The 18,298-nt window shown below is 45.8% G+C and overlaps 5 protein-coding genes across 5 annotated transcripts; 3 read left to right on the top strand and 2 right to left on the bottom strand.

Moving 5' to 3' along the window:
- Positions 1-1,897: 1,897 nt before the first annotated feature.
- Positions 1,898-2,269, top strand: F5891DRAFT_927470 (uncharacterized protein; the record flags this gene model as incomplete). The annotated part of the gene is made up of 2 exons (XM_041373900.1): positions 1,898-2,154; positions 2,212-2,269. Coding segments are annotated over 2 exons (315 nt in total), but the record flags the coding sequence as incomplete, so codon positions are not given.
- Positions 2,270-9,579: 7,310 nt separating this feature from the next.
- Positions 9,580-10,032, bottom strand: F5891DRAFT_948181 (uncharacterized protein; the record flags this gene model as incomplete). The annotated part of the gene is made up of 1 exon (XM_041374787.1): positions 9,580-10,032. The coding sequence occupies one exon, from the start codon at positions 10,030-10,032 to the stop codon at positions 9,580-9,582; it is 453 nt and encodes a 150-aa protein (XP_041228381.1).
- Positions 10,033-12,779: 2,747 nt separating this feature from the next.
- F5891DRAFT_130713 (uncharacterized protein) lies at positions 12,780-14,704 on the top strand. Its single transcript, XM_041370596.1, has 13 exons — positions 12,780-12,937; positions 12,992-13,024; positions 13,079-13,098; positions 13,150-13,164; positions 13,216-13,254; positions 13,309-13,337; positions 13,400-13,413; positions 13,463-13,495; positions 13,663-13,722; positions 13,779-13,919; positions 13,973-14,201; positions 14,257-14,305; positions 14,358-14,704. The coding sequence occupies exons 1-13, from the start codon at positions 12,883-12,885 to the stop codon at positions 14,544-14,546; spliced, it is 906 nt and encodes a 301-aa protein (XP_041228380.1). The 5' UTR covers positions 12,780-12,882; the 3' UTR covers positions 14,547-14,704.
- Positions 14,705-15,092: 388 nt separating this feature from the next.
- Positions 15,093-16,756, top strand: F5891DRAFT_1021302 (translation protein SH3-like domain-containing protein). The gene is made up of 6 exons (XM_041361173.1): positions 15,093-15,152; positions 15,321-15,369; positions 15,427-15,542; positions 15,591-16,013; positions 16,064-16,205; positions 16,262-16,756. Exons 2-6 carry the CDS (start codon positions 15,328-15,330, stop codon positions 16,301-16,303), a joined length of 765 nt encoding a protein of 254 aa, XP_041228379.1. The 5' UTR covers positions 15,093-15,152; positions 15,321-15,327; the 3' UTR covers positions 16,304-16,756.
- A 3-nt stretch (positions 16,757-16,759) lies between these two features.
- F5891DRAFT_130683 (uncharacterized protein) lies at positions 16,760-17,947 on the bottom strand. Its single transcript, XM_041370595.1, has 3 exons — positions 17,793-17,947; positions 17,035-17,733; positions 16,760-16,969 (listed from the first exon to the last, which is right to left on the bottom strand). The coding sequence occupies exons 1-3, from the start codon at positions 17,835-17,837 to the stop codon at positions 16,823-16,825; spliced, it is 891 nt and encodes a 296-aa protein (XP_041228378.1). The 5' UTR covers positions 17,838-17,947; the 3' UTR covers positions 16,760-16,822.
- Positions 17,948-18,298: the final 351 nt, after the last annotated feature.

Here is an 18,298-nt window from a genome sequence, read left to right as displayed (position 1 = left end):
CGAGGAGGTGATGTAGATATGATTCCTGCCTTGACAGCCATTGCCTGAGGTAGTCATTTTGACTCTGAATTTTTGAATGCTTAGCCATAGTTTGAATGACACTCCAACATTGTACGTGAACTTGCCATGGTTTTTGGGAGTTGCAAAGGCTCAAATGAGCCTTGGTCCTGCTCATAAGTATTGTCAGGAAAGTCTTCCCAAGGAGGTGGTGCCTCAACAGGCTGAATTGTTGGTGATTCTGGGGGAGAGTTAGGCATGGACCTGTAGGCATGTCGCCTCGTGCTTGCAAGTGGGACCTTGACCCAAGTCTTCCTACCTTTGCTGCCTCTTGCTTCCACCCTGTGAGATTTTTGCACTGGGATGCATCTACCTATCTTCATCTTGTTTACTAATGTTACAAGCAAGGCATCAGCTCAGGTGTAATGAATTGTTATTGCAATATGATGCCGTGCAGTCCTGTTGGCTCATTACAAATTCATTTCCATTAATGGCTTCTCTTCCAATATGGGCCAATTAACCCATCATTAGGCTTTGCTTGAAGTTCAACTTCGCACAATTCATTAATACTTCCACCTTGCAAATAATTAGCCCTTTCTGCATTCTGATTCACTATGGCAAGAACAGGTCATTCCACCAACATGACTTCCAGAAGACACAGGGTCCATCAACCACAGTCGCAGAAGCTCACAGACAAGGAGATTTGGAGTTGAAGAACTACCTTCCTGAGTGGACTGCTGCCAAAAGGAGTGAGAGACGAGTGATTTTCACTGCCATAGCAAGGGCGGTGTAGGGATTCATTTCTGGCTGGGCTGGTAGAGACTGTTTTTACCTGACCTTATGTTGGCACTTTTGTAGCTTACATAATCAAGTTATCTTTTCACCAGTTACCAGTATGAGTCTGAGAGATCAGCAAGTTTCTATCATATTTCCTCTTCTCTGAGCCTTGAGCCTTGTCCAGAAACCCTTTAGGGTCAAATAGCAGCTAGGTTTTGCAAGACCCAACATTGTTCAGACTTACCATCTGAATTGTTGTACCTTCAGTGGCCAGGTTGTTTGCTCCTAAGTTGGACCAAAAACAATGGAAAAAGAGGAAGCAGGTGAGGGGTTGTAGAAACAACAATACTGTGAGGAACAAATGAAGCTCCTGACTGTATCTATAAATGTTTGTAAGGTCGCGCGTTGCCTAGTCTGCGTTACTTGAGGAGACAAGTGCGTTTGACCCTAAAGGGGAAGTGAGTGCAGCGAAGATCTAGAGGTACACGCTGAAGCGAGGCGCGAGAAAGCGCAGGTGCGCACAAGGCACGGGAACACACATGCATATTAGCGCGAAGCGCGGGAAAGCACGCCCATGTATGTGGAAACAATAGAGAGGTTAGACTTAAGTGATAATAGGGGGAGTCAGAGTTGGCAATCCATGCTCGATTCAAGAGCTGTTCCACATCGCGATCCATCATCGGTTTTTTCATTGATGGATCGTGGGAACAGTGAATCGCAGCTGGATTGTTGGAACACCTCCCAAGCCACTCCACCTCTTGAATCATGTTTGATTCTCCCCATCCGAGTAATTAAATTTGTTTTTATTTAAATAAATACATATGACAAGTCACTACTGCAAAATAACACTCGTCTCTGAGTCCTACTCCAAACTCAACCAATGGCGAAAAAGGCCGCTGAGCAAGCTCCAGATCAAGCACCGAAGGCACCCAAGAACTCGAGGAAAGGTCCATCAAAGGCCAAAGGTAGTAAAAAGGCCAGCAAGAAAAAAGGAAATGCAAGTGATAGTGAGCTGCCGGTGGATAGTGATCATGATGGTCAGCCTGAACTTGAAGATAAGACTGATATCGAGTACGTACCTCCGAGTCTGGGCCAATTTTTACCTTCGTTTACCTATGACTCATTCGAGTCCAGCTGGACCCCAACAATGAGTGCCGCTCTCCTGTCTGCCATTACGGACGACACAAATATCAAGCAAGGGCTATTTCCTTCTCCTGGAGCAAATCCACGGACTGGTGGCAAGACAAAGGCTGCGTACCACTGGGCCATATGTGTCACACTGTTCGAGAACCATCCAGACTATCATACACCATTCTCACATGCCATCACTCCCAAACAGAAAGACACTTGGGCTAATAAGATTAAAAATCAAATCAAGAGGTAAGTGTCATCCTGATGACATCAAGTGATGCATGCACTTACTATATGGTCCCACAGAATGTCCGAGATCACGTGCAAGTACATGGACGAAATGGGCGAGACAGGTGCGGGAATAACTTGAGAAGATGAGATTAATATGGATGTGAAAAATTCATTTACAACAAAGTGGGGTGCGTACCTCTATGACAACCAGCACCTACCATTCAACATTTTTCATGCCAGCAATTATTAAAGAAGCATGCCCATGGTTCTTCGACATGCGGGAGCTTATAGCTGAGCGCCCAAATCAAGTTCCTGTTGGTCTCAGGCACAGTCAGATGGACTATGACATGTCAGTTCTGACCGTTGGCAGCTCAGAACCCAATAGTGGGTTTATGTCTGATGAACCAGATGTTTCAGAAGGCTTTGATGAGCTTGATCGTGACAAGTGGCCATTGTCAGATTTAGACAGCGCTGCTGACGAAGTGCCTTCAAAACGAAAGGCATTGACGAGTGGAGAAAGGCAAGGTAAGAGTAGTGTTATTGGTTTCAAAATGGGCCCACAACCTGGGATGTCCAAACCTGCCACCACTACTAAGGCTCCAAAGAATCCAATGAAGAGATGAAAGAAGGATGAATTTGCCGAGATTGCACAAGTGGAGGAAGTGACTAGACAGAAAGAGCTTGAAGTGGCCAAGGCGAGAATAGAGAAGGACACTGTACGGGCAAAAGCAAAGTTGGCAAAGCTTGAGTTGCAGAAGGAAAAGTTAGCCTATGCAAGGGAGCGGCAACAAGAGAAGATGAGAATGTGCCTTACTACTATGGAAGGAACGAGCCAACAACATGGATTCCCCGAATTCAACATGCACAATACCTTTCCCAATCCTTCGAGCAGTTCTCACCCACACTTGCCATATCCACCAACTTCTGCATATTACCGGACACCCTTATCACCTGCCGCTGAGTCTTATGCAAGTGAAAACACAGCTAACACAGCTTCTGGGTCATTTGATGCATCATCCATCATTTTCCCGTCAGATTAATCTCATTCCAAGTACTTAGTTCAAATCCTGTTTTCGACTACATAAAAACTAAATGTCCCCATCTTCTTCTAAGTCTTGCTGCCTTCATTTGTAATCCTTTGCTCTGAACAAACGACGTTTCAACTGCTCACGTCGGGCTTTGGCTTTGCGGAAACGTAACCCACTGGCCAGCCCTTGCAAGACACTAGGAAGGTTTGCATGACTGTCGGAATCGGAGTCTGATGAAAGGCCTTGCGCTATGAAAGGATCTTCGCTATCGGAATTGTCCCTTTCACGCTCATCAGCCTCGCATTGCATTGCAAATGCATGAAGGCCAACACAAGCAGCAATCCAGTATGTAGCAAACTGGTAAGATTTCTTGTCCTTGATTCTTACCCGAAGAGCTTTTAGCGACTGAAAATGTCCCTTCAGAAACCCAATAGCATGCTCCGACCGAATCCGCACCATCGACACATGATTGTTGAAAACTTCATTCTGTGCAAGGTCTTTCTCGGGTTTCTTGTATGGAGCAATGACCCATGTCTGTAACTGACTGATGTAGTAAGTTTCTGCTGTACACCACATCAACAGACAACTTACCGGATATACAGAGTCTGCCCAGACAAATTCTCCGTCATCAAGCAGGGTCTCGTGCTCCTGGGCAAGATGGGTCTCGTCCCATGCTGTTGAATCATGAGCACTTCCTGTGTGGCCATAGCCGAAGTCGATAATGCGAAGATTTGGTAGTGAAATAACCTGAAGTATTTTAGCTTTCAATTTGCACAGACAAGATTGAAAAATACCTGTGTGTTAAGGGAGTAGTTGCATTTTCTATTGAAGTAACTTTCCCCGTACCAATGAGGCCAATCATATAATGGAATGAGTGTGCCATCAACAAGACACCAACCATCTCACCATGCTTTACACGAGTGCATTTCAACCCACAACTTCGCATCCTCTTTCTCTTCGGCAGTCAGGAAATGCACAGCCTCTTCCATGAAGGAACAACGCAATATGGCAGTCATGACTCACTTTGTAATTAGCGACATGGAGCCATGGCCCCCTCCTGCCCATCGTGCAACTGGGGATTGACCAGCTGCATTACCATTATGACCGAACCAAAAAAGGGTGATGGCGAGCTGCTCTTTGACTGACTGCTGAGGATTATTTGAATTATTGAAGAATACTGCATCGTCCTGTATCTTTGCAACAATTTGATTGAAGGTATGAGGATTTACGTGGAGAATTTCACGGAATTCAGCTGGTCGTTCAAATTTCAGGACCTCGAGAACATGTGGAAGGTGAGAGGGGGCTTTGGGTATGGGCTTGTTGCATGGGGCATCATAACGATGTGCATATATGTCCTCATAGGTGCGTCGAACATGGTGGGATAAACGAGTACTAGTATAGTATGCTCCAAGTCCAACTTCTTCCTCATCGTCGGCATCATTTGCCAAATCTGAGTCTAGTTCAAACTTGTCACTGGAAGTTGAGTTACCACTGTGGTCTTCATCTTCAGAGGTGGAGCTTTCGGATATGGAGGTGCCTGAGTCAGTGTTTGAGTCGGACAACGAGAATGATGATAGGCTTTCTGACTCGGAGCTCAACAATTGACATGAGTCGGTGTTTGAGTCAGACAATGAGAATGATGGTAGGCTTTCTGACTCAGAGCTCGACAATTGACATGGTAGAAGGGGAGCTTGATGAGATCCTGACACAGCTAGCAAAGTATGCTGGCTTCGTGCAGCACAATGTCGAGCACGTTTAAATTGAGCAATGTGATACCTGATAAAGGCGCTGAGTAATTTTTCAACCCGTCGCTGTCTAGGTGTGAAACGGGGCATTATCGCCAGTGTATTTGAAGCCTGAGACGGAGAACAGTAGTAGACAAGCTGAATATGATTACATAATAAATATGTGTTCAAAGGGAGCAGAATCGTGTAGTTGAATCGGGGGTGGTCAAAGTTGACTATGATTCAAGGACAATCTAAAATTTTGAATCGGCCTCTGAATCGCAATTTGGATCGAGCGTAAATCGCCAACTCTGACTTCCCCTAATATGATGCAAGATAAGAGAAGAGAGATGCAAAGTGTAAGTGAATAAGATTTCTACTATGTTCTTCTAGGTAGATAGTGGGTGGAAAGTAAAGTAAAGTAAAGTTGAAAGTAAAGTCAAAAGTCAAGTCCTCCAGTCAGTAATGGTATGTACTGCTGGCGCTTATATAGCGCCTAAGTGCTGTCATGCGGAGCCGAAGTGCTACCGAGTAGGTATATAGAGATACACATATATATAAGTAAGGGTCCATGATAAAAATAAGGTGGAACAATATACAAATGAGAGAAACGGAAATATATGCACTAGAGAACTTGGAGGACAGTGGATGGATGCATCTGGATGGCTGGCACTATAGGGCGCTCAAGCGTGGGAAAGTGCACACGCATATACATCGCGAAGCATGCGAATGGTGCGCGCATGGCGCGCATTGCGCGGGAAAGCTGCGCCTCATATAGGGATAGCTGCAGACTGCACACAGAGTGGTGCTGCAAGTTGGTGCTATATACTCCTTGGTGAAAACTGCCATATCACGCCATGAGAGGCATGAGTCTCTACAGCATCTTTGTTGTGTTGAAAAACTAAATTTTCAACATCACGTTCTTTCATCAACTCTTAGGTGTACAAGACTTGGTTGTTCAACAACAAGAAAAAGAAGTGTCATATCCCATATATTCACGCTTCTCTTCCAGACTTTGGACCCTGAGATCCGGTCCAGTACGATGCATAGATCCGCTTCTGATCTGATATCCGATAAGCTTCCTATTTCATTTCCTGTTCATTTAATATTAAACACAGCCTATTCAATATTTCCTCTTCCCGGTGTTTCAGCTATACTTATTACCGGTATGATTACTGATCCATTAACCTATGCTTCATTTCCGACTCGTGTTTGATAACCTTTGCACATGCTTCGTACATAGCCTTTGGACCTTTGCTTACTTATCATTTCGTTATCCTCTTAGTATATAAGCCCATGTATATGTCCTGTAGTACCTCAGTTTGAATATCATCTTAGTTTGTCCTCTTTCTGTCCTCCAGACTTGAGTCTTCAACTCTTGTCAAACCTCCAAGACTTCGGATCAATTCCGATAGTCTATACTCTGTTCATTTCTAGTCCGGATCCATCCAGATTAGTCTTATACGCATTTCCGATATCTGGAAGTCATCCAGATATACAGTATCTATGAGACCTGTCTGGACCTTCGGACGGTTATCGTTAGTACTTTGAAATAAGGGACAAGTACTTGGGAAAGGGGCACAGCATACGAGCTGAGGCCGAAGTCCTTCAGATCCGATCCTACGAGAGTATGACCTTAACAAAGTATGTGATTAATTTGCACAGTCAGAATATGCACATTTGAATTGAGAAACATACCAGGAATCGCATTCAACACATCCAAACCACCAGACGACCCAGAATCAGAGTCTAACTCATCATCCAGCCCAAGGTATATATCATCTAATGGATCTAAACCATGTTAGATCAATTGACTGAAATCAGCAAAATAAAACATACCAAGGGACATCCGGGACATGGAGGACTCATCCACATCCATTGAGGTGGATTCAGTGACCAGAGGGTCATGAAATCTGACCTCAGGTTGAGAGCTCATGATATCTGATGAGCTGATGAACTGATGAACTGATTAATAACAGATAACATCAAAGTTCAACAAATGGCTGGCGATTGCCAAAAGTTGAACTGTGACCAAACAAAGACAAACAACCAATGATTTTCAACATTGTCCTTCAATTGTATTGTTTCTTTGAAACTTCATCCTAGTGATACAAGATTTCACCCTGCTTTCTACATTCTCACATCTCTCAATTCAATCCAAATGTCTACTCCAGTTCAATCTTCATTGACCGATGTAGAAACAACAATACTGAGAGGAACAAAGAAATGCTCCTGACTGTATCTAAAAAGTTGTAGGTCGTGCGTTGCCTAGTCTGCGATACTTGAGATGGCAAGTGCATTCGACCCTAAAGGGGAAGCAGGTGCAGCGGAGATCTAGAGGTACGCGCTTCAGCGAAGCGCGAGAAAGCGCAGGTGCGCGCAAGGTACGAAGGCGCGGGAACGCGCGCGCGTATTAGCGCGAAGCGCGGGAAAGCGCGTGCGTGTAAGCGGAAATAAGAGAGACTAAACTTATGTGAAGATATAAGCAAGATAAAGGATGTGAGATGTGTTGTGCTAATGAATAGATTTCTACTGCGACTTTCTAAGTAGTAAGTACTAGGTAAAGTTGGGTGAAAAGTAAGGTTGTACTGCTGGCGCTTATATAGTGCGCCTAAGCGCGCTCATGCAGAGCCGAAGCGCTACCGAGTAGGTATGTAAAAATATATATGAGTGAGAAACTATGATAAAAATAAAGGTGGAACTATGCTAATAAAGGAAATGGAAATATACGCACTAGGGAGCTTGGTGGACAGTGGATGGATGCATCTGGATGGCTGGCGCTATAGGGCGCGCAAGCGCGGGAACGCTGTAGAAACAACAATACAATGAGGAACAAGGATGCTCCTAACTGTATCTATAAAATGTTGTGAGGTCGCGTGTTACCTAGTCTGCTATTCTTGAGGAGACAAGTGCGTTCGACCCTAGGGGAAGCGAGTGCTGCGAAGATCTAGAGGTACGCGCTTCAGTGAAGCGTGAGAAAGCGCAAGTGCGCGCAAGGTACGAAGGCGCGGGAACGCGCGCGCGTATTAGCGCGAAGCGCGGGAAAGCGCGCGCGCGTAAGCGGAAATAAAAGAGACTAAGCTTAAGTGATGATATAAAGCAATATAAGAAAAGATAGATGCAAAGTGTAGACCAATAGACTTCTACTATGTACTGCTAAGTAAATAGTGGGTGATAACTAGTAAGTTCAAGGGAAAAGTAAGGTAAAGTGTAGTATGTACTGCTGGCGCTTATATAGCGCGCCTAAGCGCGGTCATGCGGAGCCGAAGCGCTACCGAGTAGGTATGTAAGGATATATATGAGTGAGAAACTATGATAAAAATAAAGGTGGAACTATGCTAATAAAGGAAATGGAAATATACGTACTAGGAAGCTTGGTGGACAGTGGATGGATGCATCTGAATGGCTGGCGCTATAGGGCGCGCAAGCGCAGGAACGCGCGCGCGCGTATACATTGCGAAGCGCGGGAATGGTGCGCGCATGGCGCGCGTTGCGTGGGAAAGCTGCGCGTCATATAGAGATAGCTGTGGGTAGCGCACAGAATGACGCTGCGAGTTTGTGCTGTATACTTCCTAGTGAAACCTGCCATATCACACCATGAGACACACGAGTCTCTACAACGCGCGCGCGCATATACATCGTGAAGCGCGGGAATGGTGCGCGCATGGCGCGCATTGCGCGGGAAAGCTGCGCGTCATATAGGAATCACTGTGGATGGTACACAGAGTGATGCTGCAAGTTGGTGCTGTATACTCCCTAGTGTAAAGCTGTCATATCAGACCATGAGACACACGAGTCTCTACACCGACCTCAAAGCATCCACTGCTCAACTTGTGGGCATCATTGCCAGTGCTCGGCACATCCCAGCCAGCTCAATGGATGTCCACCTTGCTCTGACAAGACAGGTCACCACTCTGTTGGTAAGTTGCACTCATCAAATTAGTTTACCATTTATGTATGTTTCTAATATCCGGGTAGGCTGACATCATCTGGGCCCATGAGAAAGGGGAATACATCCCTGGCATTGTGGCTTCCTGCTCCAGGGAGCTCATGAGGGTGCATTCCATGACTCCCCAGGCATTGCCCAACTGGCACAGCATTGGCCATGATGACCCCTGGGTGGCTAGACACACCTGGCGCAAACAGGTCTGTTCATGGGAGGCGTTGGGTGACAATTCCTGTGATCTCCCTGTTGTTCCTAATCCTTCCACTGGCCTACTGACCGTCAACCTTCTGTCTCCACCTGTGCCTTCCCCCGCACCTGTTCCTTCCCCCGCCCCTGTCATTCCCTCGCCTCTGGTCGTCGCCGGCAATGTCGCCAGACCTTCCAGCAAGACGACCCCCGAGTTCCAGAACAAAGGAAAAGGTAGGGCCATTTCTGTTGACCTGGAGCCAGAAGTCGGAGGGACCAACAAGAGGAAGTCCCCCATGATTTCGGGACACTCCTCCCAACCTCCGAAGTTGGCAATGAAGGGTCGCAAGTGTGTCAAGTCAAAGCCATTTGTGGAGTCGGAAGATGATGAAGACTCAATTGTTCAGGTATGTGTTCTGGCTCATTTGTGTCATGCTCTCAATTTGTTGCAGCCAATTTCACGTGGAGTGTCGGAGGTGGTCCTTCCCAAGGCCAGTCAGGTTGACAAGTGCATTGTCTCACATAATGTCCCTGTTGAAATAGTATAATGTTAAAAACATCAAAATAATCTAAAAGTGAAAATGAAATCGCATGCAAATTCAGGAGTCCAGATTTTCTTAAGGTTAAAGAGAAAATGAAGGATTTCAGAGCAGTAGTTATTTGACCCGGCTCCATGGAATATCATTGCTAAGTTTCCAAGGATATCTTCAATGCGGCCCCAGTCACCGTGTGAGATGGCACTGGTTAGCTCCAGAACGTAGAGAAGATCACGGGTAAGAAGCTGCAGGTTATGGTGAGCCATGTCTGTGGGTTCAGAATCCTCAAATAGAGTTGCATGGTTTCGTTTCTTCTTGGATGGCTCATGAATGGGTGTAGCGTGTGTAATGAGAATCTTGTCTGTGATCTCAAGAAGTTTGTCAGCAGTAGGGTCTGAAGAAGCAAAGACAGCTAATGAAAAATGCCCGCACTCCTTCCGCCAAGCATTCACGATAATGCCTTGTAGAATCTGCATCAGTGTTGCAAGAAGTGTGTGATAGTCCAGGTGTTCACATCCAAGTCATGTTCAATCGAGTAGAGTGAAGAAATATGAGAGGCTACCAATTTGATGAATAGATCCTCGATGAACATGGAGGAGTGCCCAGACAAGATTAAGACAGAGGTGGAACAGGCCAAATCCAAGTTGAATGACTTGAAGACGAGTGAAGGGATTGATGTCTTTCACCCATAGAGTTTTCACTCCTCAAATGCGAGCATTGATAGACTGGTCGTTGAAACTAGGAATGGCTCGATCTGATAATTCATGATGTTTCATCTGCAGTTGATTTATGTAGACATCGTTTATGACTGCAATATTCCCTGTGATGGAACTTTCGTCGATAGTCAAGGTATGCAAGGGAAATTGTTTCGTCCGATAACCTCGAGGCATTTTGTGACGTTCACCATGACATAGTGTTGACTGATCAGTAATCCAAAAAGTTCGAGCAGTTGTCAAGGAGAATTTCAATAACATGAATGTGAAGTTGATATTGGAATGAATGCATCTGATCGAAGGTTGGACGAACATCAGAGCTGAACAAGATTTCAGTAGCATGGAGGGCACAGTTCAACATTGGCGAGAGGTGCATATAATCTGGATTCCCATTGCGAACTTCATAAAGAACAGCAAAGGTTCCTGACTGAACCTTTGCTGGAGCATCAGGTCGCTGTTCAACAAAGATGGATGTGCTTATATTTATGTTGTCATAGCACATCACATGTGGCTGCTGGACAAGCTGTCCTGCATGTTCGAGGCACCATGCAGCAAGCTTCTCGAGCAGCATAAGGAGGGATGTAAACTGAAATGCAAAGGCCTGCATTTGTACAGGGCTTCGATGGTTTGCCTGGATGCACCATTCATCCAGAGAAAGAGAGTAAATGGAGCAGCAAGGAAAAGGCTATGATGCGAGCGCTGAGATGCTGAGTTGGGTGATAATCACGTTACACACCTTTGACACAAGAAATATGTTCATTAATGAAAGATACATAAACATCAGAAAATGTAATGTACCATACAGTACTGCAATCTTCTATCTTGTTCTTGGCCACAGCATGATCCATCTGAGCAGCACAATGCAGGATAGATTGCAGGACTGGCACTTTGGGTACAACCAGTGTCTTGCATCATCGAATTAAGGTCCCATGTTGACAAGAATTCTGGAGTGACGGAGTCAAGCGTTCCCCGAAGATCTTCCTTCACAGCATCCATTTTGGCATTGACAGTTTCATAGACATAAGTGACAACATGGGGGTGAAACCAGTTCAGCAGTCGAGAGCGCCCTTGTGCATCAGGCAAACATATGGTCCAACACCTGTTCCAGTTTCCCTCGTGAGGACTCATCCTTGAGATTTTCCTTCTCCTCCTTTGAAGAGTAGTATATTCAGTCATGATTGACAGCAAAATCAAGCTGTGAAGGATCCAGGATCGTAGACATAAAGTCAAGAATGGATATGCGCCCGTCTTGGAGAATCTTGATAGCAGTTTTGATGTGCTCATGCCGTGAGAGTCGTGGAGAAGCTGTACCCATAGTGATGTCCATGAAATCAGAGTCGAATGAACAATTCAAGTCACCGTCGAGAATCATCGAAGCCTCAGAGCCTTGCATCTTGAGTGAAGGGTCCGAGTCTGACTGGTCCAGGAGTTATAGAACAAGCAAGAGTAATAACATAAAGCAATAGATACACAGAAAGAGCAATGGAAGCAGTGAACGAAACTGCCCAGCAGCTGTTAGCGCGCTCGACTGTCGACGTCAAGTCGGATGGTGACACTGATATATACAAGACTAAGTTAGGACTTAACGAAAACTTAGCAAAACTTCACGTGGTCTCCGATATCTCCAAAAAGGATTATCCGTCACGTTACCTTGGGAATCCGCTCAGTACCCGAATTCAAACCCAGTTTTACCAGTCCCTCTTATCGACGGCTTGCCTCATAGAGGGGCTGGTCACCAGTCTAACTTAGAGTGGCTGTACATTAAGGTTGTTTAGCTTATGTAAGGTTGAGGAGATTTTCCTTTTGCACTGTCTCTTATTCAAACTCCAGCCTGGCAGAGCTGTCTGACCTACTGCTTCGAGTAGGTAGATCAAGGCCGATTATGTATGTTCATACTTTGTCTGGTAGTGCAACATAGCATGATTTATTCCAGAGGACCAGATACAGAGTCATGGCTCGTGACTCTACCGAGTCCACCCTCTCCCTCCCCATTGCCGCTCCCTTGGACCCTGCGCGACTCTCACCTTGAGAGCCAAATCATGATTGCTGTTCCGAAAGTAGTCAAGTTGCTTATGTTCTCAAAATGGCTAGTTAAACTTCCTCGAAGACATTGTAACCCAAAAGATCATTTTGCCGTACAGACGTTTGACAACACCTTAATCAAGGGCCTGCAACGATTCACTTATTTCGAGGTTCAATCTTAGATCATTTACTTGCTTGTCAAGGTTATATGAATGATGGTGGGATGTTTTCCAGCCATGTCAAGGGAGATAAGCACCGCCTTTGCTATCTAAACAAGCCTAGGGTCGGACAGGTGGAATCTAACCCAAGAATACTGCCAGTGGTGACGCAGGGTGACCCTTCATCGACATCATCAATATGTGACTCGCGACCTTTCCGTTGGTAGTAAATTATCGAGGACAGCGATTCATATTATCAAATGGAGAAGTGCGGCGCAAGCTCGACATGGGTGATGTCACACAATTATCCTTAGGACATTCACAACCCTTACGAGTTAACGAGATTCCGACAGTCTACCCTATAAGTATTGTACGTTGGTGATCAACAGCCCATCCCTCGCTTTTGAACTTCCCACTTGATCAGCACAGTTTCATGTCGGGACTAGAAGAATCTCTCTATGCTCTCAATTGGAATAACAACATATCAGGTTTGACAGTCTTGTTGGAAACGAATCGTTGTGCTGAACTTCATCGTTTTCCAGTTGCAATCATTACCCTGGTATCTTATGACTACAGTCAGTAGCTTCCATGAACCTTCCAATGCAGCTAAGCATAATGTTATCTACTAGTGCTTCAGTTCGAGAAAGAGGTAACGAGGTCGGTTTATTATCGTCGAGTACTCATGATAATATTATTGCAGGTCACATTCGTTTGGGTTAGAGCTCAACCCCGACGTTATCAAGATCTGGAACTGACTGGTATCTAGCAAAGACAGCGGTCAATAATGACATATATGTACCTTGCTGTGAGTTCCACCATGCCAAAGTGCTTCGTTGTTCCCCATTTTTGTTGCTATTAGGTTCGATATTTTGGTATTTCGATTGCAATGTACGTCGCCGCAGTTATATCCTTCAGATACTAGTACTCTGTATGTTGACACTGATGTCTAGGACTTGCGCCTGCTGTATGTGACGTGAAGCTAACTGAGCCCTCATTATCTGACCCAGCCCTAGGGGGAGGTTTATTTTATATACCTGAAACAGTGAGTGTATCGATTCTTTCTTGAGATAGTTCTAGGTTGACCCAGATTCAGCCGTACGTCAGAATTTCGTTTTACAGCTAGGCCTGATATGCTGCTGACTTCCTTGTTTAGTTGTGAGTGTATATCAGTATTAAACTGAAGCTAATTTTGCCTATCACAAAATTGAAATAGGTTATGCAATGTTTCTGTACTTCGAATGGAGTTTTTCTGTATATTTTTGCTTGGCGGAACGTAAGTCATCTACATACATTCTCGCATCTCTACGCGTACCCATTTTGCATTTGCAGTGATTCTCATCTTGCGTCTTTACGCCCTATACAACCGATCCAAGCCCATACTTTATGTTCTACTTGGGTTGTTCCTACCAGTCGTCGCGCTCTATATAGCGTTAGATGTATTTTTATGGGGTCGACCCTCATCAATCTCGAGTGAATTTCTACTTTGATCGAATTCTGTTTACAAGCTGATTCTTGGTGTATAGTGCATGAAATAATAATAACTCCAAACATCAAGTACTGCACGGGTATCTTCCATATTGGGCCCATGCCTGCGATATATGTTTCCATCCCTATCATATGCTATGATATATTCCTGCTTGTCCTCGCCGTCGCCGTCCTCGGGAAGCACCTGAAGGAACGAAATGAACTTAGAATGAAGCCTAATGCCTATGTAGTCATGATTGTCCGATATCATGTCATATACTTTGTCCTGTGAGTTCCCATTCGTTTGGTGTGTTCTCTGAAAACATTCATTGAGTCATGCTAGAAATTTGGCAACTCAAATCTTCATGGCGATATTGTGGGCCAACCTTCCGGTATGATCTTCTGTGATCCTAGAGAAATCTGCTCTAATGCAGGCATGCACAGACGGCGATGATGTATCTCGCACAGTTGTTCATCGGTACCGCGCCATTTATTATTGTGCCACGTCTTATCATCAGCATCTGGGAAACGCATGCCAATGAAAACTGTGTACATGTCAGTACGACATTCGAGGATTGTATCTGTTGGGCTCCGCCACAGGCATCGGAGCAGCACGACATGGACTGCCTCTGATATTTCCGAAGTGGGAGCAAGTCGTCCAGGGCCCAATTTTTTGTGTAACTATGTCCACAATATATATATAAATCTTGTATTTGATAACTAGCCTGTATAAAAGTACGATCTATCATAATTTATCTTGGAGGACTCGATAGGTTTTTAGCCCATGACTCCAACTTTGAGAATGCTGCGAAGGCGGTGAGCACTCTGGTCGTGAAACTTTATGGGAGAAGCATTACGTATGTCATATACATGTCGACAACTAGTTATACCATGCAAAACTAAATGCGCCCCCCAATTTCTACTACTACTACTATAGTCACTATTGATGATCTAGTAATGCAATTGTTTGATTTGTGCGAGTGTTTCACAGCTCAAACCAAGCTCAAACGCTCACGGCTCAGCGCTCAACGTTCGACGCTCAACGTTCAATGTTTAACCACGACGCAGGAAGCGGTAAGCCTCGAAGATTATTTGTAGCTAGAGGGGGGTCGCAGATCTACTTGGCACGTCTCCCATCTGCCGGAAAATGCCGGTATTTGTGGCGCCGATTGGACAACGGCTTCAGTGCACTACACGCCAACGCCCACAGCCTACACCGAGTCCTCAAGACATAATAATGTGAGTATGCCGCACGAATCACTGCTCTGGGTTGCAACGCATGAGTCCAAATATGTGTTCAGTTCACTCTGGCCAAAAATTACGTCGAAATCGATGCGGAGACGGCTGGATGGCTTGCACTTGCATCGGATACCCCGCATCAGACACTCAGCTTATCACTTTTTACAGATAAACCATGGGTAGGGTTATCAGGGCTCAGAGGCGCTCGCATGCCATCGTATGTTTCCCTACTTATTACCTACCCAGATCTTTACGCCCTTGTCATTTAATGTAGTTCAAAGCACACACCCACCACAACAAGGCCCCCGCCAAGCTTCGTACGCTCGATTTCGCCGAACGCAATGGCTACGTCCGGGGTATTGTCAAAGAAATCATTCACGATCCCGGCCGGTAAGGATCAAACGCTCCAATCCATTATTTTCCTCATATGCATTCTAGCGGCGCACCCCTCGCACGCGTCGTATTCCGTGACCCCTACCGCTACAAGCTCCGCAAGGAGACCTTCATTGCCACGGAAGGCATGCACACCGGCTCATTCGTGTACTGCGGAAAGAAGGCCGCCCTTACTGTCGGTAACGTCCTTCCCGTGAGCCAATGCCCAGAAGGTACCATCGTCTGCAACGTCGAGGAGAAAGTTGGCGACCGTGGTGCTCTCGCTCGTACGTCTGGCAACTACGCAACCGTCATTGGCCACTCGCCAGAGGACAACAAGACCCGTATTCGTCTGCCTAGTGGTGCGAAGAAGACTGTGTCTGGGGGTGCACGGGCCACTGTTGGAATCGTTGCTGGTGGTGGACGTATCGATAAGCCATTGCTTAAGGCTGGTCGCGCATATCATAAATACAAGGCTAAGCGCAACAGGTGGGTCAACAATGATAATTGTGTTATTTCGTTACTCACAAAACTTACAGCTGGCCTCGTACTCGTGGTGTTGCTATGAACCCCGTCGACCATCCTCACGGTGGTGGTAACCACCAGCACATCGGAAAAGCCTCGACAGTTCCTCGCTCTGCGGTTCCTGGACAGAAAGTCGGTCTTATTGCCGCTCGCCGGGTATGTCTATTTTGTAGCTTGCTTCCATTTCTGTGCATGCTGAATGATTTTGGTAGACTGGTCTGCTACGCGGTACCGTCAAGGTCAAGGAGGTCTAAGAGGTCGGATGTTTTTTTTCTACATATCACTCGCTATGCTTTACGACCCCATACATCCCTCAAAATACTTGTATGCATCCGCATATGCCCTACGATCATGCACACTGCCCTTAACATGCTATTTAGCACTGTGTGATGATGGGCCTATTTGCTTGCGTCTTTGTTAGTGATGAAACTTCGGTGGTTGGCATATGAGAAGCAGAGACCGTTGCTCTTGTTTCAGGATTGTATACCCAGGACGAAACGCTTGCTCTCGTTGAGCTCCTTGAGTCAATCAATCTACATATAAACGTGTTTCTAACTTCTTGCAAACTTCTCGAGTCCAAACGGCATGTTATGAACTAGACTAGGTGTTCCGCAGTTAGAAAGACGAAGACTATTGGAATATGTAGCTTTGACGCGGCACCCTGATGTTAAAGCGCACAGATTTAAATTTCAAGTCTTGTTTTCGTATACAGACAGGGCATAGTATGGCAAAAGGAAAAAGTGGCATAAGGCATAAGGCATGGGGCATAGGGCTTAGGGCATAGGGCATAAGGCATAGAAATAGTGGCGTGGCATAAAAACTAAAGGAAAAGTGGCATGGGGGGTATCATGAAGTCGTAAAGTCATAAGGTCATGAGGTCGTAAAGTCGTAAAGTCATGAGGCATAGGCATTTCCGGTGTCTGGGCAGAGAAAAGGTCGTAATCATAGAATAGGTATGAAGTTGCGTGTAGACCGTAGTACGCACGAATAGGTGTAAGCCCCCGGGGCAGAGAAGAAACGCAAGATGTCGAAAGACTAGGCATGGAGCTGCGAGTGAACCATGGTGCGCGAAAGGGGGAGGTAGAGGGCAAGAGCGGCTGGTGGACTTGAGGATTGAGGAAGGGATAGATGTCGGAGGGCCAAGAAAAAGGTGAAAAGGGTATATGAAGGAGTGACGTGGGTCGAACAATAAATATGAAGAGAGAATTGGGAAAGAAGGATGAAGAGGGTATATGAAGCGGAGAAGGAAAGAGAAAGGTGGAAAGGGTAGATGAAGGAGCGACATAGGCTGGACGATGAGAAGGAAAGAGAAAGGTGAAAAGGGTATAGGAAGGAGTGACATAGGCTGGACGATGGATGAGAAAGAAAGTGAAAAGGGTATATAATGAGTGACATAGGCTGAACGGTGGATGAGAAAGAAAGTGAAAGGTGAAAAGGGTATATGAAGGAGTGACATAGGCTGAACGATAGCTGAGAAGGAAAGAGAAAGGTGAAATGGGTATATGAAGGAGTGGCATGAGTTGGACGATGGATAAGAAAGAAAGAAGAACTGTGAGAAGGAAGGCGCATCCGTGATCTGGTAGAAAGAGCGACGGCTGTTGGACGACAGGCTTGAGCTGATGTTCAGCGGAAACAGAGATGGTGACGCATCTGTCACCCAGTGAAAAGAGCAACTGCGGTCAGCCTAAAGGAATGATGGTAGTTGCACTAAGGCTCGGAGAAATCGAGAAAGATGAGACTTACTGGTGCCACAGTATCGAGCTTGAATACAGAGCCATCGCACGTCATTCATTATGCTTGTAGTGTCCGACGTGAAATGGGTGGATTAGCCTAGCTAGATGGACGGGAGGGAGGAGGTTGGCTGTAGGGATGTGACGGGTGAGTGCGCAGGTCCCTAATTGAGATAGAGACAAGGCCGGCGAGGGCGAGGTTCGAGAGACAGTAAAGTTTTTTTTATCAACGTGGCCGACGTTGTGCTTTTCGATATTCTGGAAAGATAGATGATAAGAAGAATGTTCTGTTGGCGTAGGGCGGTAACGCACTTTGAAGAGTTGACATTGCTTTACCAACGGCGCGCGACGTTGGATACCAGTGAGCGAAACGGCGAGAGCAAGACAACGAAAGCAAGATAACGAGAGCAAGACGGCGAGAGAGCGAGACGGCGACAACGAGACGGCGACAACGAGACGGCGAGAACGAGACGGCGAGACGGAAGACAAGACGACGATAGAGCAAGACGAGAAAGCGAG

This window comes from Suillus fuscotomentosus (genome assembly GCF_016647785.1).
Source record: "Suillus fuscotomentosus strain FC203 chromosome Unknown F5891scaffold_15, whole genome shotgun sequence".
In the NCBI taxonomy this organism is placed as follows: domain Eukaryota; kingdom Fungi; phylum Basidiomycota; class Agaricomycetes; order Boletales; family Suillaceae; genus Suillus; species Suillus fuscotomentosus.
This window is presented reverse-complemented; position numbering and strand designations above follow the sequence as displayed.